Below are 22,960 nucleotides of genomic sequence, written 5' to 3'. Positions count from 1 at the left end.
GGACCCATTTGAGTAATGACAGGCTATGTAAAGTGCTGTGGAATTAGTTGGTGCTATATAGATAAAATTATTGTTATTATTATTAGAATTATTGAAAATCTGTGTTGTTCCTCCGTTATTCTTAGTAGAAATGTATGACTAGATAGCCAACTGGGAGTTACTAATAAGGGAATTTTCCCTCCTCAGTCTGGCACGGAGAGCTCTGACTGGATAATCTGAGCTAGTGTAGGGACACGCCCCCAACTGGTCACGCCCAGATGGTTATTTAGCCATGCATTTCTAGAAGGAATAATAAAGGAACAGAAAGTATGTCCCAGAAATGTTATTTCATAAGGGATACAAGTATTTATTAGAGCAGACAGGTCAGGAAAAAAACAGGTCCTATTCAAAGGGATTTTCCAGTTTTAAGTAAATAAAGTTACCATTACATTTCAACACACTTTGGGGGGGGGGGGGGTGAATTGAACTGGTGTAAAGTAGAATTGTCTTAGTTGCCCCTAGCAACCAATCAGATTCCACCTTTCATTTTCCAAATAATCTGTGAGGAATGAAAAGTGGAATCTGATTGGTTGCTAGGGACTTTTTAAAATCTCTGCTGCTTGCCCTGCTCATTCTGTAGCTCCCATATACCTGAGGGACGGAGGGGTGGTGCAAAGTTAGGGCACAGATACTCCCATTTGGCAAGGGCTTCAAATTTTAACCCCTTAAGGTCAAAGCCAATTTTCGTTTTTGCGCTTTTGCTTTTTCCATTTTATGTTTAAAAGTCCATAGTGCTTGCATTTTTTCACCCAGAGACTTATATGAGCGCTTATTTTTTGCGAAACCAATTGTACTTTGCAATGACAGGCATTATTTTTCCATAAAATATGCTGTGAAACCGGAAAAAAATCATTTGCGCTGTCAAATTGAAAAAAAAAAACCAATTTGTTTTGATTTCGGGGAGTTTTGCATTTACGCCGTTCGCCCTATGGTAAAACTGACTTGTTATGCATGTTCCTCAAGTCGTTACGATTACGACGATATATAACATGTATAACTTTTATATTTTGTGATGGCTTTTAAAAAATTCAAACCATTGTTAACAAATATACGTTCCTGAAAATCGCTCCATTCCCATGCTTATAGCGCTTTTAACCTTTGGTCTATGGGGCTGTGTCAGGTGTCATTTTTTGCGCCATGATGTGTTCTTTCTATCGGTACCTTGATTGCGCATATACGACTTTTTGATCACTTTTTATTACATTTTTTCTGGATTTGATGCGACCAAAAATGCGCAATTTTGCACTTTGGAATTTTTTTGCGCTCACGCCGTTTACCGTGCGAGATCGGGAATGTGATAATTTAATAGTTTGGGCGATTACATGCGCGGCGATAGCAAATATGTTTATTTATTTATATTTATAAAATGGGAAAAGGGGGGTGATTTGAACTTTTATTAGGGGAGGGGATTTTTTAGTAATAAAAACACTTTTTTTTTTTTTTTTTTACATCAACTAGAAGCCCCCCTGGGGGACTTGTATATCCACAGCAATGATCTCTCATAGAGATCAATTCTGTGTATATACACAGCAAAGATCGACTACATCGGTCATAGATTGCTATGGCCTGCTGCAGGCCATAGCAATCTATTGCTGAGCCGGGATCAGCGTCATTGCCGGCCCGGCCAGAACAACGGATCGCGCGGGGGGGGGGGGGGGGGGGGGGAGATCCGTCCCACTAGACACCAGGGATGTTGTGCATGAAGCACTTCAATGCAGCTGTCAGGTTTGACAGCTGCATTGAAGTGCTTAATTAGCCGGCGCGGTAACGGGTCCCGTGCCGGCTAATTGAGGCACTGCCCGGCTGCACGTGTCAGCCGGGATCAGCGACGTTCAGAGCGGGGTCCCGGCAGGACCCCGCGCTGAACACCTCCCGCGGCACCATGACGTACCAGGTATGTCATGGATCGCTAAGGGGTTAAAGTTGTTTTTTAGGCCAATAACTGCATCACCTGCCGAACGGACCACAGGACAGATATTGGATTAAAAGCAGCTATCCTAAGGTACAAGTGGTTTGGGGGGGTCAGATTGTGGGTACAGAGTCGCTTGAATGGCGACATCTACCCTCAGTCTGGTCAATCATCAGTCACATGTCTTGTTGGTTGGAAGACAGCAATTACGTCTGCTGAATTTATCACATAATGTATACCTTTTCCTTTGGCTTCCTCTTCTCTTTGGGGCCATCTTTTTTTTGGTTCTGCTTTTCCTTGTTTTCTTTGTTGTCTTTTTTCTTTTGTTTCTTCTTGTTAGGACTCTTCAGTGAGCCATCATCCTGTAAAAATAAAGACTGCTTCATTGGTCTGATACCACTGACCACACGGTAAAAGCAGCTTTAAAAAAAGATGGCTGGACTAAGAATGAAGCACTTTGCCCCCCTCCCTTTTTATCTCAAAACCCCCTCCTTATAGTCTGTAAATTCATGCATGCGTGCAAGGTACTCGCTCCTCATGTATGGCTAATTATATGCATATCTCTGTAAAGACTGCTTTGTGTCTATGTATGTACCCCCAGAATTGTAAAGTGCTGCAGAATCTGTTGGTGCTATATAAATAAAAATTATATTATTATTATTATTATTATTATTAAAATTATTATTACATTATTGAAGCTTTCCTAATACTTTATACATTGTGTTATCCTGAAAAAGTCAACTGGGTAAACTAGCCAAAAGAAATGCAATATGGCAGATAGGGTAGCATAGAGAAGAGTGTAAGGGCAGAGTAGAAAAACAACCTGCTGTTTATACAGAGGATTTAGAGGTTGTCTGATGAACAGAGAATGTCTCATGTCTTCTGGCACTTAACTTAGCTATTCCGACATCTGAAGTATACCTTCCAAGAAGAGAGAGTAGATTTAAGTCCCAGAGCGCAGTCCAATAGCTGCAGGATGTTGCAGTATTATTATGCAGTTGTTGGACATCACATGCATCATGCATTGTTTCATCTGCACGCAATTATAGGGACTTACACCCACCCCCCATCATCTAAAAAGGTATACCTCCAAGACATAAGGAAGAGCACAAGTAAGCACCAGGGAGCAGAAGACATTTTTCCATTAGGTCTAAAGAATAAAAATTTAAAGAAATTAATATAAAATATAGAAAAGATAAAATATAAAGACAGGTTTTTAAAATTATATTTCTTTATCCTAAGGAAAAGACGACTGAGGAGTTATATGATTTTTTTTTTTTATAAAAAGATGTAAGTAAAAAACTATATCAAAAGGAAGATGCTCCTACAGGAATCGTTAATGGCTGAAAGTTAGACATCTTCTCTAAAAAACACAATATACTACTAAGTCATTTCTTTTATTATGAGCAGGAATCAGAAAGAAAATGTTACTTTATGTTGAATTTGCTTATACCACATCTGAACAATGGCTTTTACACTGCTGCAGTCAGTGATTGGCTGAGAGAGTAGTCACCCTGCCTTCAGATAAACTGATATATAGGGGCCAGTGGCCTACACTTACCAATCTGTCCAAGACAAAAAGGTGTCTGGTTTTTGTTTTTGATAGCAACCAATTAAAGCTTACTTTAGGAAATGAAAGCTGAGCTGTGATTGGTTGCTATCTGAGACAGATTAATAAATGGGTCTTTTACATTGAAGTCCCTGGCCTATAAGGCTGTAGCACATTGACAAAACCAGACCTACATGTGGTGGCCAGTGGTGATTTTACCCATCAGCATCAAGTGTCCATTGACCACTGAATGTGGATGTGGTCTCCTCCTCATGCTGCAGCCACACCGTGAGAATCCTAATACACCATACAGCCCTCATGAAAGAGCCCACTATATTCAATATTAATATGCCATTTCAGTTGCATCTAATACTTCTTAACCCTCTATTAACAACATGATTTATCTTAAAGGGGTAGTGCGGCGTTTAAAAATTATTCACTAAATAACACACATTACAAAGTTAATACAACTTTGTAATGTGTGTTATGTAAGTGAATGGCCCCCTTCCCCGTGTCCCCCCACCCTCGGAAGTGTGGTGCAGTATACTTACCAAATTACTGTCAACAGTTATGCTCAGCCAATCGCGGCTAAGCAGTCGATGGCGCGGCAGAGGGGGGCCGGCACGAGGGACGGCTGGAGCGGTCCGGCCGGCCTCCCGAAGACGACGTTGTTCGACCCAAGATGGCGGCCGGAGTCGACAGTAATCTGGTGAGTATACTGCACCACACTTCGGGGAGACGCGGGGAAGGGGGCCATTCACTTACATAATACACATTACAAACTTTGTAATGTTTGTTATTTAGTGAATAATTTTTAAACGCCGCACTACCCTTTTAAAGAATCACTGTCACTAAAAATAACTTTTGACATGTCATCAGACATCGCAAAAGTTATTGATCGCAGTGGGTCTCACTGCTCAGTTCTGCTGTGATCAGAATATATTGCTGGTGAAAGAACGCGGCAGCCATGTCATCCACTTCAATCTTCCAATAATTAAATTATGGAATTTTGCAAACTTAATAGACTTATTTTATTGTATATAACATGCAAATATAACTAATCTGTAACATACTGTATAGAAGTTTCCTGTAAGTAAAAATTTCTTGAATTGAAAAATGGTCATACTGACCACCTTATTGGTTTAACATGTCATGTCATAGCATGGCCCCTGTTCAATAATTCAGATTTACCTTTTCAACTTTAAATTCTAACAACCTAAAACCGCTTAATGCACAATTCCAGTTGTTGGAGAGGGAATAATGCTCTGGCATTGCTGTTCTTGGTTTAGACAAATCCTATTGCTACAGCATGAATGAGCTTGGGAAAGTTTATGCATAAATTTTTTTTAATGGACTATAAAACTCTTCTGGATACTTAACAGATTAACTGGAATACCATCTGAGAAACCATCACCTACCATTAGTCCCCTTGGGGCTCCGGCAAAAGTAGTTTTTTCCCGGGAATACCCCTTTAAGGCTGAATGGACACCAATCCTTGCAGCAAAGTTGAAACACCCTAATGTTTCTCCATATAAATGGCCATTGTTTAGAAATGAAGCGTTCCACAAACACATGTAATGTTTGGGTTATTCTTATATTTTGGTCATGTAGCCTTTGTGTACACAGCGTTTTTCTCAGTGAGTCTTAAGGAGTGGACAATCTGGGGGATTTATTAGCTTATGTCTGGAAAATAAAGTGTGATTGTCTTGTGTCATGCCTATATGTGTCTTTGACAGCAAATAAGCGTACACACCTTGGTTTCGGCATCTTCTGATGGGTTATCAGAAAGCCTAGGGGAGGAGATCTCATTGCCATGCTCATCCTTTACCACCTTGCCTGCACTATCTCTCTTTGCCCGTGGCCTTCTTTTCTTTTTTGCCTATAAACAGACAGATACACATGCCCACATTCTAGCAAAGAATAAAGAAATACACAGGGCATACCAAAGTAAAATTACAGCAAAAGCTCTTTTACCTCTTCTGCCGGACCACCTTCTTTTTTCTCCATTTCCTTCTTGAGGAGTTTTAGTAGATAGTCTGCTCTGGTCTGCAGGTGTTTTGCTTGAGGTTTTTTCTCTGTTTCCACAGGTAAGATCTAGACACAGAAAACTTCCCTTAATAAAAGTCTCTTTCATGGGTCAATTACATATCTTCTAGTACTAGTAATGTAATAGGGTAGATGAGTGCTGCTGCTGGCAGAGGTGCATGTGTGCGGAGGACCTCCCGTAACATAGTATAGGAGAAAGGTCTTGGCACTCACTTGTCATAGAGGGGTGAATTGCTTTATTCCATTGTGCAGTACAATATCAAGGGCACAATTTATCAGTCGCCTTCCTCAGCAAAACACAATGAAGGGAGCATTGCTGACTAAGTATGTACAGCGGTCCTTACTGACTTCTAACCCTATCATCACCATATTTGCCAGGTCCCCAAAGGTGTCTGTTTGTTCTAGATGAGCGCCCCATCTCTATAATGTCCATATACCCAATAGAGCCTCCAAAGAAATCAAAGCATATGCACAAATAGGTAGCACATCAAAGAAATTATTGTTTACTATTGATCTGTACATCTATGCAACAGCATTAATGCTAGTCACATGTGGTCATGTGTCATCTGGTTATTGGAAATATTCATAAAATAAAGAGTCACTTTGTGATAAAAATTAAAAATAATAATCTATTACCTTTTCCGACAACTTTAAGTCTGGGTCACTTTTTATGAGCTCCCAGTTTCCATAGCCATGTTCAACAATCCCCAGTAACAAATGGGAGTCGTCTTCTATGGCCCAATCCACATCGAAATGGGCGGCTTTAACCCGGCTAGCTATCTGGAACCTGAGATATAAAGGAAAGAGGGCATGTAAACAACACTAGAAATTGTGTACAGTGACATGATACTACTGCAACTCAGCTCCCATTCACTTCAGTGGAATCTGCTCTGTATTAACCCAATATGACCATTACACAGCGAATGGAGCCATCTGCTTCCAGATCCCTTCACAGTGCAAATCCAGCCGCAGCAGCTGCAACAGGGTGTGAGTTATCATCACCCTGGTGGTCAGATATTGATGGCCTATCCTGGTGATAGGCCATCAATATGTGTAATTCTAAATGTATGCTCATCTTTATTTTTCCTTTTCTACAAGCTGTCAGTGAGCATGATGTTGTTGTGTAGCACACTCTCTACTCCCCAGAAGACACACACCAGTCACACAGACTACTTTGTGTTGACTCCAGCCTGACTCAGTAACATCTACTAAAAAGCAAGTAAAAACCATTACTCACTTTTTCTTCTCTTCTGGATCTTTAGGAATGGCTTTACTGAGAATTTCAAAGTCTTCTTCGTGTTGAATAATAGCTTTTACGTTCACTTGAACACCAGAAATTTTTATAGTTGGACCCCTCCTTTTGCCAGGACCTTTACCTAGTTCATGATGCAACAAAACACAATTAGAATTTCATCTCATTTCTAATAATATATGATCAAGTTAAGTTACCAGGGGTTATTTTTATCAGTGAAATATGTGATTTGTTTGGCTGATGTGGGCAACACAGGCACCTATGCTTTATTTCTGTTTATATATGCAGGCTGATTGTACGTCCATAGTAACAAACATTTTCTCATCACCTAAGGACTGAATTACATTTCCCTGATCATTTTGTTCTCAGAGAGATAAGCCACTCACATCTCTCCATTCAAAACACATGCATGCTTAGCTAAGCTAAACATTAATGTGTGGGGGTACCTTAGGAAACCTACCATCAGTGGGATTCTCTTTCAGTTGTTCTCCGAACTCTTGCATGGCTGAGGCACAACTTGAGTGCAATAGGTCTCCCAATCTCTTGAGGTCTGCCACCGATTTCTCTACAAGTTCTGCATCACGTGCAATGCACTCAAGTCTTAAACAGGAAGGCACAAAAAAAAAAGGTAATTTTAGAGCTATGGAAAGTGATATATATATATATATATAAATTCAGAAAATGCAAGATGAATCTGTAAGCATCCTACCTTTCTAGTGGTGTTGGAAACTTTTTGTATGCCTTTATAAACCTAACCATGGGGGGAAAAAACAAACAAAAATGTAAACCAGGAAACCATATTGTCAGGTGGATTCATTAGGCATAATGAACAATGAAGGCTTTAACTATTACCTTCTAATTTCTGCATCTGTAAAACCCTCCACTGTGTCCTTTCGAACACTGCGGGGCCGTCCTCTGCGTTTGGGTTTCCTGTCATCATCTGAGTCATCAGAATCGCTCTCTGAGCCAGAGGATCGCTGAGCTCTCTGCTTGGATTCCAGATCAGACTCGCTGTCATTTGCCTGTGCCTATAAATAAGTGGAAGTCAAGTCAGCTGTGCTACCTTTTCTGGTTTAGGACATGCATGTTATTAACAAAGTATATAAACAGGTCAAAGAACATAAACTAAAAATTATAAAAGTTTTGTGTATAAAAGTGTAGATATAAATTATTACTTATGAATCTCACTGCAAATGTTAAAAAATAAAAATAAAAAAGGGTTCCCATCTAAATAACTACCTCTCTAAAAGAGGATCCCTTACAGAAGAAAAGTATTAAATATCATGCATTTAAATGAATCACTCTATATAACAGAGATACTTTAAAACGAATCCACCATCAGGTACATCGCTGCTTTTTTAAAAACCTTAATCGATCAGCACTGAGGATCCCAGTAGTGCAGTTTTTTTTTTTTTCAAGTTATCTTTACACTGGGGGCCAGCTGGCCAGCCCCCAGTGCTCCAGGATAGGACAATGCTCAGGAAAAGATTGGTGCTGAGTGCGGAGACTGAGAGGCGGTTCAAAAAAAGGACCACAACACCAGCGTCGATCGATTAAGGTAAAAGAAAATCACAGAAATTTACCTGATGGTACATTCATTTAAAGTCCCCTTGTTGGGGGTGACGTTCAATGTATGTTGCATGCACAGGGCTTCCACAGTCAAATCCTTACAATGTGGTGATACAAGTCAGTGGTGGTACTAAAAAGGTACTGTAGTCCAGGTTCTACCTTTTTGTTTAAGCTCCGAATCCTAGGAAGCATGTAGATTTCGTCTAGCTCTTTCTGCCGGGCTTCCTCTTCTACTTTCTTCCTCTGGTCCTCAGGAATGATATCATCCCAACCCCCTGGGCCGTGGTTTTCAAGAGAAGGTTCTGCTTCTTCCATAGTTGAAAAGTTAGCCACCTGAAATAGGTTGCACAATGATTTTAGTGATAAGTTAATATAACAATGGCATTCTATGGATTGGTTAAGAGAAACAAATAAAACCACCCATAATATCCTTATTTTTCTTGCCCCTGCTTTGATATAATAATTTTGGAAATAGCAGTGTATTTTTCTCTAAAGAAACAACCATGCCCCCCCCCCACTATGTTAGTGTACATAAAGAGCCTGCATGTAGGCTGCACACTTTTTAGCTACACAGAGTGCAAAGCCATTTTGTTGGTAGGAATCCCTTGGTTACCAGTAGGTTTACAAGAGGAATCCCCCAGCTCTCTACACCCCATGAAAGGAAACCTGTTTAGTTATGCTGCCGTTTTCCCTTTCCTATATCATTACATATGTAGGCAGATGTGCCTCAAGCTTTGGAAAACTGGGTTTCAACCAATGCAGTGTTTCAGAGACCAAACTAGGCATGTAGTATGCTCATGTTGTCCTGATGCTATATGTAGGTATACTGTAACTACAGAATGCATGTACCAAGTATTACCTCTATTATGTCTCTACAGTGGTTGTTCCCCAGCTCTGCAGAATTCTAAATCTGCACAGCAAAATCCTCCATATAGCTTGACTGACCTGCCAACCAACTTTCCCTGAATGGCAAAACTATGGAGCTACAATGGCGATCACAGACTATGTTGTCTTGCCACCTATATTATGATTAATTCCTGCCTTGGAGATGTACTGATTCTATGCTTTAGGTCCTTGTGCACTGCTAAGCTAATAAAATCCATTAAAGGGGTTATCCAGCGCTACAAAAACACGGTAACTTGCTTCCAGAGAGAACACGACTCTAGTCTCCAGGTCAGGTGTGGTTTGCAATTAAGCACTATTCACTTTAATGGAACTAAGTGGAAAACAGCCAAACTGGAGACAAGAGTGTCTAGAAGAAAATGGCCATGTTTTTTTTAGCGCTGAATAATCCCTTTAAGTTCAATTGAGACTAGACCCCACTGTTCCCAGGCTTCCCGTAAACGTAGGCATCATTTACATCAAATGGTACTGGCAGTATTGGAGTTGTAGCTTACCTTGAACTGAGACAGGAGCTCATCGGTGGCACTAGAGCTAGGCTCATTCTCTCTGGTCTCTGCCAGACGTAAAATTTCATCAATATCCATTTCCTATTTGTAAACAAGACAAAATAAGGGAGAACGTAGAAAGGTAGTTTAGTTGACCGAAGCAATATGCTGGAGGGCTTACAAAAGGTCATGGTATAAAACTAACAAATGTCAAAGATACTAAATCCAGTGCATGGAACACATTAACAGGTTATATGTAAGTAAAAGATAAATGTTGATTGAATGATTAATAGGACTTAGCAAGGTAAAAAATATATATATATATATATAAGATATTACTACGTTCTTCGGCCTGTATCTAACAAGGTAGCTGTTAGAACAAATGAAACATTTTTTATTTATATGAAAGTAGAACCATCATTATAAGACCCACTTCACATTAGAACTATCAAATGGAGAAACCAATATAGTATGGTACCTTTACTATCTCCTATTAGAGTCTAGAAGGCCAATACTTTCTTCCTGACGTCTGTGCACAGACTGCATTGTACCAATCACTAGTGATGGAAACGTGTTCTACATTGACTGGTCATAAAATGTGAATCCCATGTGAATCCCATTTACACTGTGATTCTAACCTGTGGTTCCGATTCCTCCCCTTCTGGTTCCTTAAATAGGTCTGCTGCTCCAAACTTAAGAATAGCAGCTAACTCCTCCTTGTTAAACGGGTTGGAGCTACAACAAAGAACCACTGTTATTGCATTGCTTAGGAGTAATACTACACACACACAAAGACAACACGGAACTATGACCAGACTTTAGAAGGTTATTGCCAACTTACTTTGAACTTCCAGAGTTATTTTCCAGCACAGTCCGACCAGTGGTATCCATACGCTGGATTACAAGGTGGTCAAGAACCATCTTTTTCTTGGCCCTTTCTATGATATCTTCTTCTACTGTTCCCTTTGTTACAAGGCGATAAATATTCACCTATATGGTAAAAAGTATCACTTGTTATTTTTCCCTCTAAATAAAGCTGAAGTGACGTTGAAATAATACTACACGAGATAAAATGCTACATCTGCAGAGCAAATGCAAAGTAAGATTTGCTAAACCTTAATTGAATGGATGGGCCATCAAATTATTTAGTTTTGAAAAAAAGTCAGTCCCCTTTTCATGCATTCCCATTCCCTGAAAAAGTCTGGAATGAGACTTTGGAAATACTTTGAAAACGCATAAAAGCTATTTGGTTCATTATGTGCATTTTTTGCTTTAAAGGACAGGTGCCATGAAAAACTTTTTCCCAGTAATTGAAGCACATTACAAAGTTATATAACTGTGTAATATGCTTCAATCACCTATCTGCCTCCCTTCCCTGTCTTTTCCCCCCTCCACCCCCCACCAGGAAGTGTCCTAACTCACACAGACCTAATTACTGTCGTCACCGTCACCAAGCTCTTCTCTCAGCTCCTTCTCCTGTTACACTAGCCTCCCCCCTCCTCTGCCCTGTCAGGTGACAGGCTTGCTCAGCTCCCATTGGCTGAACAACTGCAAGCCATCACTTGGACTGGGGAGGGGAGGCTGGTGTAACAGGACCTAGAGCAGCCCTCCTGCTGATGACTCATCCTCACAAGAAGGAGCTGCCTGGTGATGGTGATGGCAGTCATCAGGTCTGTGTGAGTTTCTTACACTTCCTGGTGGGGGGTTGAGGGGGGGAAAGACAGGGAAGGGAGGCAGATAGGTGATTGAAGCATATTACAGAGTTATATAACTTTGTAATGTGCTTCAATTACTGGGAAAAAGTTTTTCATGGCACTTGTCAGTTGACAGATAAGTTGGCTCTCAAGATCCCCACCCCTTTGTTAGGTTGTGTTCACATACAGGCCTCCATCTATAATTCCATCAGATTTTACGGGAGGAAGAGTGCAGAATGCAGAATTATAAGTCAACAGGGTCTGTCGGGCCGTGTAGGTGTATGTGATTGTCTGGCCTTGCCAAAGCGATATAAAAAAAAAAAGACAAAACTTTGTATAAGTAGGTTTAGGAACCGACACTCCAATCAATCTTAATTATAAAGTTATTTTTATTCCATTATAAAATAAAAAAATCCATTACAGCATGTGTCAAAATGCCAAATGCCAAAATGGAGCATGCTTAGGTCCATCTGAGCCTGAGCGCGCAGCATTTAATTGAAGGTGGATGAAGTTGTTGGATGCAGCCCTAAGGATGCCTGCAAAACATGGATACAGCCGTAGGCTGTATCCATGTTTTCAAGTACTTCCTAGGGTGGCATCCAATGTTCTCAGCCACTGCTAAATGCTGCTTGCTTGGATGGACCCAAACATGCTCTAGTTGTGCTCATCTCTACTCAATATTTTATTTTAAATACACCCAAAGCAATATATATATATATATATATATATATATATATATATATATATATATACATACATACATTTCTGGAATAACCTTAAGGTTACACAGACACTTTTCACTTGTGAATGAGGCCAAACACCACTGCTCGTGCAGTATCTAGTAGATTTCTACCTGTTTCTTCTGTCCAATCCTGTGAGCTCTAGCCTGGGCCTGTAAGTCATTTTGAGGATTCCAGTCCGAGTCGAAGATAACTACAGTGTCAGCAGAGGCCAAATTTATTCCAAGCCCACCGGCACGTGTAGACAGCAAAAAACAAAAATCCTAAATCAATAAGAAAGAGCATTTTTGTATTACAGGGTTTTACTCATTTTATTGCAGCAGAAGATAAAGATCCTACAAAGAGTTACATAATACAGTAATGTATCCAGCACAGTAATAAGTAATACTAGAGATAACAAAATACACTCTCTAACCTCTGAGCCCTCGGCATTAAAGTGGTCCAGTGCTTGCTTCCGAAGCTCTCCCTTTATGGATCCATCCAGTCTCTGCAAATAAACAAAAAACTAATTCAGAGGATGACGGGAGCACTGCAATACCAACACATCATGGCCTTAATACTGAAAGATTAAAAATAACCCTTGTGCTGCATGCAACTCCTCAACCCTGTGACCACAGATCGTTTTACAGGCTGTTAGGAAAGTAGCTTGTAGCTCCAGGGCTTCCCGGCTCAGCTACATTATATTTGTAGCTTAATATGTGACATTTATCCAAAACGGAGTAAGTGGTCTGTAATAATTTAACATTGTCTGCAGGCCGAACAGCTTTCATATTAGAATAGTATTAATATCTCCTTTCATGTAAGCCAAAGAGGCAGGAAAATGTGAGATTCAGACTTTTCGCACAAAAGTCTTTTTTTTTTTTTCTATTTAAAGGGGTAGTGCGGCGCTAAACTTTAATTCACAAAATAACACACATTACAAAGTTACACCATCTTGTGACAATGATGTCATCTTTGGGAGATCGGCACAACTGTGCTCAGCCAATCGTGGCTGAGCAGCTGATGACGCGGCAGAGGGGGGCCGGCATGAAGGATGGCTGGAGCGGTCGACATGAATGCGGTAAGTATAAAGCACCACACTTCCGGGTCTAGCGTGGGTGGGGGAGAACACGGGGAAGGGGGCCATTCACATACATAACACACAACTTTGTAATGTGTGTTATTTTGTGAATTAAAGTTTAGCCCTTTAAGGGGTATTTAAGTTTTAGCAAATAAAAGTCATCCTTTGTATGAGACTGTATTTACACATTTAGGTTTTTCATTGCAATTACTGAACATAACGACAGAAATACATTTAAAAAGAGAAATCTCAGTCTTTATATGCATCCTCTATTTATTGATCTGTTCATGGCTCTGTATTCTCTAATTGCTCTTAAAAGGGAAACACAGATTAGAGACTCTAACCTGCTGTTATGTTCCCATGGGGCTGGGGGGTGCTGAGAATTAAGGTTATTTTATTACATTTTGGGCCCTATTACACGGAGCAACAACTGCCTGACGGAGGCCAATAATTCTCTGTGTAATAAAGATAACAATTACCAATTGGTACTCGCTTTTCGGGAATATGGGGCCATGTAATACGGAACTTACTCTCAGAGCTATGGTCATTAAATACGGTGGTTTATTAATATGTAAATTACATGGTTTGGTGCACTGGGGGCAAGGCTACCGATCCGCTCCACCCAATCATATGAGATGGTAAAAGTCCCTGCTCCTTTATCTGATCTATAATAATAATACATAATAATAGTAAGCATGTACTATGCTTGCTGGGCATCATACGGTTGCATCTCTCAAAAATGAAAGAACAGTTTTAATAATTAAGACTTTGATGGAATAATGAGAGGGACATCATGGTTGTACCCTTACAATCTAACTCTTAGTTGGGAAAGCTGACAGTACAAACTTTTTTCGAGCGCTCCCATAACATATAAATATAAAATTTACCTACTTTTAAAGCCATCATTTCTTTAATAAAACTCCAGCATGCACATTTACATAAAAAGTAGTTACACATAATAAGACACTCTTCACAACTGTGAGGTGTTACATGAGTTATATAAAATAATTCCCATAGTACCTGGAAAGGGTAGTGTTTTATGGTGAGGTATTCAGCCAGGATATCCAACATGCGCACCATCTGAGAGAAGATCAGCACCCTGTTACCTCTTTCACGCAGCCGGGTCAGCAGTTTGTCTAAAAGGATAAGTTTTCCACTGCTCCTTATCAAGGACTGGAAGAAAAAAAAAAGTCTCATTATTGGATGATCTGATTAAAAGATTTCTAGAAAGCTATCTAAATGTAATACTGTGCTAAAGGATATCTCACTGGTGGCTGAACAAACAGCAGAAAATAAAGCCATTTACACAGGCTGATTATTACCAGGAGTGTTGCTAGAAATGCTCCTTTGGCCTACAATCGGCCCATGTAAAAGTGTCAGCGAGCAGCAGAAAAACGCCTGGTCCTCTACTGAATGTGTTGTTGTGCCATGCTAAAACATGTCGATATCGACCACATATCTCCCTAAAGGGGTTTTCGGCCAACAGCAATACATTTAAATGGCCATACGAACAATACTGCAATTAATCGTGCCTTCTGAAAGCACTGCGAACAAGCGCTGATCTCGCTTATCACCGCTCACCTGCTTTCTTGCACAACCCCATATCAGGCCATGTAAAAGGAACCTTAGTTTAGTGATAAAGTCTTACGTTTGCTTTGACAAATGATTTGGAAAATATTGTTTGGGTCCATGATCTGTGCAATTTTTTTTAGAGATTTCTTACAGACAAAATACACAATGACCTGCCTAAGGAGGACATAAAAATCCTTTATGGTGCGTTCACACCTACAGGATCTGCAGCTGATTTTCTGCAGCAGATTTCATTTAAATAACTGAACACAGCATCAAATCTGCTGCAGATCTGCTGCAGATCCTGTAGGTGTGAACGCACCCTTAATCGGCCAACAATTCCTACGGAAGAGTGATGTGGGCAAGCTCTGACACATGCAGAGGTCAATGGAGGAGGATAGTTTAGCTATGGCCACCGCCTAGTGAATTATGTACTACCTGCCCCAGTTTCATACCACTGCTGTTATATTTATACAAAATATAAAGCATTACTCCCATGCAGCCTCAGCAGCTAGCAAGACGACTGCAATAGGTCAGCAAACTTTTTTTTTTAATATAGTTGGCATGTGAAAACACGAAAAAAAAAAAATATATATTTATGCCTGACTTAAACAATATGGGGGAGATTTATCAAACAGGTGTAAAGTAAAACTGGCTCAGTTGCCCCTAGCAACCAATCAGATTCCACCTTTCTTTCCTTACAGTGTCTTTAGAAAATGAAAGGTGGAATCTGATTGGTTGCTAGGGGCAACTGAGCCAATTCTACTTTACACCAGTTTGATAAATCTCCCTATATATCTTTCTCTGATCACAGTACTTCGTGTACATTGGGAAGACATCGGACATCTCAACCAGAATCTAACAAGACTGCATCTTCTGGGCTAGGAACTGCGCCAATTTCGCTGGTGGCAAGGCATGGTGTTCTCAGGCTCTTTTGTGCTACCTAACTGCACAGTGTACTCACCTGTAGACCTTCAAGCCGGGTTTCCTTTTCTGTATCCTCTGGGGATTTGATAAGGAAGCAGTGGTTGCAGCATTTTTTTAGTTCCATGACAATGTTAAGGAAGCCAGATGTGCTACCTCTTGTTCCCTTGGACAGTGCCTTGTAATTTCTTGTTAAGATCCACCTTCATGAAAACATGGAAAGCAAGAGCTGCTGTGAGCAGGAAACAGATGGCACAATGCCATGAATGATCTGAAGTGGAAGACTCACTTGTAATACTGTTTCTGCAGAGCACACATCTCTACACGGAGGATCTGTTCTACTTTTGCAGGAAGAGACTTTTCCACATCTTTCTTAACTCTTCGCAGCAAGAATGGTTCAAGTACTTTGTGGAGACTTTGATAGCCGTTTTCTCTTCCTTTTCCGTGCTCGTCCTCAAAGTCCTCCCAGAATTCAAATCTGAAAATAAAGATGAATATTTTAGCCTATCATATTAGCACCTGCTTATTAAATGTGTAAATTAAACAGTGAAAGAATTTGAGGTCCAGTTGGTGATGTCCGCCAGTGACATTAACAAGATCAACATTGATATGGTACTGCAGGGGAGAACAAACTGACAAGGTGCGGTTCTTACTTTTCTGGCATAATAAAGTGCAGAAGTGACCAGAGTTCCTTCAGAGAATTTTGGAGTGGAGTTCCAGTAATCAGTAATCTATGGTTGGATTTGAAGTCTATCAGGGTCTTGTACAATAAGGAGTCATCATTCTTCAACCGATGTGCTTCATCAACCCCAAGAAATGCCCAATTAATACTGCTTAGAATGGCCTATAGATAGACGGAAATACTGTTATAGTACTGATAACTTCAGGCTCTGTACACACATTTAGCAGGGAAGCTATACACAGAAACACTTTAAACATGCTATGCAATACTTATTTTGTTTCTTTCATTTTATTCTGTGTGACTTTGTTAGCCATACCTAATAGCAACGTAGATCTGTACAACTAATCTACCATGTGTTAATATATTAGCCAAAAATAGCATAAATACAGGGCCACCACTATTACTATTACTGTAATACCACTAAATTGGTGTAAGTAAGTGGATAAAAGCTCGAGCCGTAATGCTACCTCAATATAGCTAAACTATACCACCAAAAAAACAAAATTAAGTTGTGTAACAAAATTAAGTTATGTAGCAATAATTTAATTTAGATAATATTAAAATACAAAAAGCAAAAAATTAATCAACACTATAAAAACATGGCGGCAATCCTGGAGAGATATCACATGTTACATAATTATGCAGCAGCAATTCATTATAAAGAACACTGGGTATAAAGTGCTTAGTGCAAAGCTATCACATGGGGAACCAACCCCTATATTTACTGTAAGGACCCTTCCCACCCCATATATGAACCGCCCATATTATGAATGAATTACAAAGTCAGCTCGCTCTCCAGAACGCCACCACCCCGACGCGCGTTTCGTCTCCTTTGTCCGTAGAACTTTATACCCGGTCCCAGTGTTCTTTACAATGAATTGCTGCTACATAATTATGTGACATGTGATATCTCTCCAGGATTGCAACCATGTTTTTATAGTGTTGATTCATTTTTTTCTCTTGCTTTTTGTATTTTAATATTATCTGAATAAAATTGTTACACAACTCAATTTAGTTTTTTTGGTGGTACATGTGTTAATATAGACTAAGGCTACATTCACACATCCGTAATCCGTAGTCGTCCGCAATTTATGGAGCACTACATTCTAGACTGTGACCTGTGCAGCAATTGCAGAGTCACACTAGAGCATGTCCTATTTTTTTTTTCAGCACGGATCACTGCCTATTCACAGATCTGCAAGAACTGCGTATGTGTGAATAGGCATATTGAAATTAATGTGTTTTAAATTTGTCTGTAATCTGGATCCGTAATTTTGCAGACGTGTGAATAAGGCCTTACAGGGAGAAAAGAAGTCTATAAAGCATATTATTATCGATAATAAAATGGACATCTGCTATGATGTTTCTTGTCTGTATATGTATTTTACCTTTACTCAAGTACGCATGTAATATAGATGTTTGTGAAGTTTATTTCTTTTACATTTCACTTTGAAACAGATGAGAAGTCAGCAGAAAGCAATTATAAAGGAATGATCAAGTGCGCCACAACAGATCTATCACAGATCCTTGGAAGTCTGAAGCCATGAGTCCCTTGTGAACGCCATGACACCAGTGTGAACACATATACTTCAGTGTAATAAATGCTTGGACCACTTACCTTATCTTTCAGTAAAATTTCATATGTTGTTAGTAGAGCATTAAACTTCATTTTCTTGCTCTGCTGGTGAACCCACTCATATTCCCTTATCTGTAAGGAGAAAAATGAAAGATCACAGACCTGCCTAGCTGCAGCATAGACATATTGGCATTGTGCAGTTCATTACTTACCGTGTTTCTACTGCCAACATCTCCTATGTAAACCACCACATTTATATCTGGAGCCCACACTTCAAATTCTCTTTGCCATGATGTTAAAGTAGATAGGGGCACCACTAAGAGAAATGGGCCATACAGCAGATGCTGGTGAAACAGGTAGGAGAGGAAGGAAATGGTCTGAATAGTTTTTCCAAGGCCCATCTCATCCGCTAGGATTACACTGTTATTCCTGTTACCACAAGAAAGAAAAACTGCCTTTACTTTCAGGTTCTGAGTAAATTAAACATATTTGAAATACAGTAAAACATTGTTATGTGTATAAAATAGAAATTTACAAAGCTGATGTCTGATACATACTTGCACCAAGAATGGGCGAGCCAGTTGAGGCCCTCAAGTTGGTAGTCACGGAGCTCAAGACCCTCAGCACCAATATAAGAAGGCTGCTTCTTTAATGTCACAAACCGGGGTCTCAGTCTCAGGACCTGTTTTCAGGGCACAGCATTGCATTATGTTATCACTCTCTAAAAGATTTCGTATTATTTGTAGTAAAAGGAAATACAATACAGAATATTCTACGCACCTTGCAGTCTTTCACAGGGGTGGTTTTTGAGTTATTCCGGCTATTAAAGCTATCAATACAATGCTGAAATTTCTTCCCTATGAGAGCTCCATCCTCCCAACTGCACTCGGCATAAGGGAGACCCATCCATTTGCACAGGTACTCTGGCTCGTTGGAGGAGGAGTTTCTCCTGCTGTGGACTGGAATGCAATTTAAGTGTTTTTAGTAACATCTAATATAAAAAAAAATATATATTGTAGAAAAGAAATAATAAAACAAGTCCCAGGTGGGTATCAGGTTTTATGTTGCTATGCAGAATGTTTTTTTTATTTAACAGATGAGCTGCATTACCTGGAAAGTCGGTGTGAACAGAAGCAGATTTACCAGTCTTCACAGCTGCAAAACAACAGAGAGCTCATTAATTTCCTATGCAAGTGTTCAGAGTCTGCAGACATGTCTACACATTACAGGACTATGCACCCAGTTGTCTTAAAATGGGTTATCCTAGCTTAAAATAATATGGCTTCTTTCTTCCAGAAACACCACCAATCTGCAGCTCAGTTTCATTAAAGTGGATTTGAATAGTAATACCACACACAACCTGGGAACAGTGTTAATGCTGTTTTAGCAAGAAAGTAGCTCACTACAGAATTATTTATCTATTAAGTGACAGCTGCAGTCCACAAGATTGCATGCAAACAATGTACTGCTGTGGACTGCAGCTGTTGCTAATGTGTTTGTTTTTGCACCTGGCAGGCTCCCTATAAGAGAAATCTTTCATGTTCACAATGCACTTAAAGGCCGTTGTTATAGAACAGAGGGCGCTGAGCAGATCTATATCAATTAAAGGGGTAGTGCGGCGCTAAGAAATTATTCACAAAATAACACACATTACAAAGTTATACAACTTTGTATTGTATGTTATGTATGTGAATGGCCGCTTTCCCCGGGTTCCCCGACCCCCGCCCGTGGACCCAGAAGTGTACTGCATTATACATACCCGATACGCGTCCACCCCCGTCCGCCGTCTTCTGACAGTGATGTAATCTTCGGGAGGCCGGCCGACCCGCTCCTGCCGTCCCTCATGCCTGCCCCCCTTTGCCGCATCATAACTGTGCTCAGCCAATCAGGGCTGAGCAGCTGATGACGTGTGCCGCGTCATCAGCTGCTCAGCTGCGATTGGCTGAGCATAACTGTGCTCAGCCAATCTCGGCTGAGCATAGTTATGATGCGGCAGAGGGAAACCGGAATGAGGGACTGCAGGAGCAGGTCGGCCGGCCTCCCGAACATTACATCATCAGAAGACGGCGGGCGGGGGTCAACGCATATCAAGTATGTATAATGCAATTGCTTGATATTTATTCATGTAGACATCGGCTTATTTTGGACAAGGTAGTCATGTGGGTGAATCTACTCAGTGACTCTTCTTAGCCCACAATAAGCAGAAGTTCATATGAATAAGATATCCTTATATATCAATGTGACATGTTCCCTTAAAGTTAGGATGGAGAAATATTAGGCTTCCCACACCCCCTCTGCTGGGTCCGATGGTGTAGTGACAACCAGATGAAATGGAGCATGTATAACCAACAAAATAGTTTTAAGTGTAAAACCACTTACCTATAACCCTCTCGACTATCTGGTACTGTTTGTTCAGTTCCAGTGCCAGTTCCTGCTGGCAATTATAATACTCAAGATCTTCAGGGGAAATTTTAGATATCCTAGAAAGATGAATACAAATATTAAAAATTAGTTGTTGCCAATTAAAGGAGTTGTCCTGGACTGACATTAAGCAGGGAAAGAATACTGCACTCAGGGCAGGACAACTACAGAGGCAGGTCTCTGGTGCCCAGACAGTGTAGTGCATGGGTTCTGCTAATTAGATGCTCAGTACAGCACGCTTGAACAATCCCCTTAAAAGGGTTATCCAGCGCTACAAAAACATGGCCACTTTCTTCCAAAGACAGCACCACTCTGGTCTCCAGTTTGGGTGGGGTTCAGTTCCTTTGAAGTGAATGGAGTAAACCACACCTGAACTGAAGAAAAGAGTGGTGTTGTCTCTGGAATCAAGTGGATATATTTTTGTAGTGCTGGATGACCCCTTTTAAAGGGGTTATCCAGCGCTACAAAAACATGGCCACTTTTCCCCCTCTCTTGTCTACAGATAGGGTTGGGTTTGGAACTCACTTCCATTGAAGTAAATGGAGCTTAATTGCAAACAACACCTAAACTGGACACAAGAGAGGAGGGAAAGTGGCCATGTTTTTGTAGCGCTGGATAACCCCTTTAAGTATAACATAGCTAGTTTTTTTGTGATATAAAGCCCATGCATAAATAGATTAAAAAAAACACTGTTTGCCACTAGAGGTAGCTTAGTATTGTACTCCATGTGTGAACATTTAACTAGTACGCAGTAATCTACTAAACCATCTATTGTTACTCACAGCCACCCGAAACATCAATTTCTAGATCTACAACTACAGAAAATTTGGACCTGAATGTCGGACAACTAGAGGCAAACAATTCAACCAAAATATTCTTTTGCAGTAACCATACAAAAAATGGTATTGTAGTTGAATTTGCAATAATTTGTCTTGCACCCTACAATATTATAGTTCAATAAGTACTGGGCATTTATAGAAGCGTAATCCTACTGTACCATTGTTTGATTTCTTCATCCTTCTTCTTAAAGTTTTCCAGCTTTTTTAAGCCTTTAACCTTTTGTTGCTGTAAGGTTTCCTCGCTCTCCCAAGTGCTGTGGATGTATGACCAGCCTTTCCATTTTATAAGATAATGTTGTTCCCCTTCATCAGCTTCAGGATTAAAGTCAGTGCAGGGGTCCCCATTGGCTTCTACAGCATACACAGTAGTAGGGGCTCCAGTAGCTGAAATTAAATGTTAAACTCACTTTACCACTCAGGAGTGACACAAGAATAGAACAAGCAGAGCTTAACTAGAAGGCAACATTACTCTTACTAGGTGCCAGGGCTGAACCTTCAATGTGCAGCCAAAGTTCAGGATGCCATGGAACTGTCCCATGCCCCTGCGAGTTCTGCGCACAAGCCCTATTCTAAAATAATAGAGCTTGTGCACAAAACTCACTTTGGTGTGGGACGTTTCCACAAAAACCTGACTTTCAGGCATTAGCATCATCTATGTGGAAGTTTAGAACTTTAGGACTGTGACATGTACATTTTAGTTTGCTAAACTTACCTCCTTTCTTCCCAGTCCTGGAGTCCAACACCTTTTCTATAATCTCATGGCTTTCTTCTTGTTCCTCTGCTTCCTCTCCTTGCATTTCGATCAGATCGTCAGAATCAGTTTCAAAGTCATCATCTTCTTTGTAGCTGCAATTTCCAAGCTATAACATTAGTAAATGAATACAAACCTTTGACCCTCTTATATAGTAGAATTACACACCATTAGTAATATCCCTCCAGGTACCACAGCATTACTCTGACTATACATATAAGGTTAATTCCAGCTTAATTTCACCCCCTGACTCTCTCCTTACAGTAGATGTTGGGAATCAGAAGGCTTAAGCATGTTGGATTTTATCTGCCTGATTCTTCTGTTCACAGAGAGGTAAACCACCAGCAGAGATGTCTGGCAGCAGCTGTTTCTCTTCTCTTTATTCAGAATACATGTACATTCAGTCGAGCTGAGTGTAGTAAGTCCTTCTTGTAGCAAACCCCAATTTATTTTGATGGTATAAACCATGGGTCTTAAACTCATGGCCCTCCAGCTGTTGCAAAACTACAATTCCCATCATGCCTGGGACAGCCAAAGCAAGCTTTGGCTGTCCCAGGCATGATGGGAATTGAAGTTTGGCAACAGCTAGAGGGCCGCGAGTTTGAGACCCCTGGTATAAACTATTAATAGAACATTTATGGAAAGGAGAGTGGTAGCCACTTATCTTCCTCCCACTACCAATAGTTGGAAGCAGTAGCTGTCAGGTAAATGACCATGGTCAACTTCAGCTATATTAGCCCTTAAAGGACAACTCCAGTGCTAAACTTTTATGTGCTAATTCAAGTACAGTACAAAGTTATACAACATTGTAGTGTGCTTCATTTATTGTTTTTCAGCCTTTCTCTTAGTTTTTAGTCCCGACCCCCCGCCCACCGAGAAATGTGCAATATACTTACATATAGCTTTACTGTCGTCCCCTATATCTTCTCAGTCAGCCATTTTGTGCAATATC

General features: G+C 40.3%; 1 protein-coding gene across 5 annotated transcripts in view; it reads right to left on the bottom strand.

The window, feature by feature from the left end:
- Positions 1-22,960, bottom strand: part of CHD2 (chromodomain helicase DNA binding protein 2) — a 52,299-nt gene that overhangs the window by 7,977 nt on the left and 21,362 nt on the right. For 4 of the 5 annotated variants that reach the window (XM_069984916.1, XM_069984921.1, XM_069984940.1 and 1 more), the window contains 26 exons: positions 21,970-22,103; positions 21,416-21,641; positions 20,377-20,477; positions 19,108-19,152; positions 18,778-18,956; positions 18,555-18,679; positions 18,210-18,426; positions 18,040-18,129; positions 16,393-16,583; positions 16,029-16,217; positions 15,780-15,942; positions 14,267-14,419; positions 12,602-12,673; positions 12,300-12,449; positions 10,594-10,742; positions 10,391-10,487; positions 9,762-9,854; positions 8,524-8,697; positions 7,648-7,823; positions 7,505-7,546; positions 7,256-7,395; positions 6,781-6,919; positions 6,180-6,330; positions 5,472-5,591; positions 5,251-5,376; positions 2,188-2,310 (listed from right to left, as the gene is read on the bottom strand). In XM_069984916.1, the coding sequence (XP_069841017.1) occupies positions 2,188-2,310; positions 5,251-5,376; positions 5,472-5,591; positions 6,180-6,330; positions 6,781-6,919; positions 7,256-7,395; positions 7,505-7,546; positions 7,648-7,823; positions 8,524-8,697; positions 9,762-9,854; positions 10,391-10,487; positions 10,594-10,742; positions 12,300-12,449; positions 12,602-12,673; positions 14,267-14,419; positions 15,780-15,942; positions 16,029-16,217; positions 16,393-16,583; positions 18,040-18,129; positions 18,210-18,426; positions 18,555-18,679; positions 18,778-18,956; positions 19,108-19,152; positions 20,377-20,477; positions 21,416-21,641; positions 21,970-22,103 (3,565 nt within the window). The remainder of the gene's footprint in view (positions 1-2,187; positions 2,311-5,250; positions 5,377-5,471; positions 5,592-6,179; positions 6,331-6,780; positions 6,920-7,255; positions 7,396-7,504; positions 7,547-7,647; positions 7,824-8,523; positions 8,698-9,761; positions 9,855-10,390; positions 10,488-10,593; positions 10,743-12,299; positions 12,450-12,601; positions 12,674-14,266; positions 14,420-15,779; positions 15,943-16,028; positions 16,218-16,392; positions 16,584-18,039; positions 18,130-18,209; positions 18,427-18,554; positions 18,680-18,777; positions 18,957-19,107; positions 19,153-20,376; positions 20,478-21,415; positions 21,642-21,969; positions 22,104-22,960) is intronic. The other variant, XM_069984928.1, reaches the window with a different exon arrangement.

Source organism: Dendropsophus ebraccatus, chromosome 1 (genome assembly GCF_027789765.1).
Source record: "Dendropsophus ebraccatus isolate aDenEbr1 chromosome 1, aDenEbr1.pat, whole genome shotgun sequence".
Taxonomy (NCBI): Eukaryota; Metazoa; Chordata; class Amphibia; order Anura; family Hylidae; genus Dendropsophus; species Dendropsophus ebraccatus.
The sequence above is the reverse complement of the archived record's forward strand: the minus strand, read 5'-3'. Positions and strand labels throughout refer to the sequence as shown.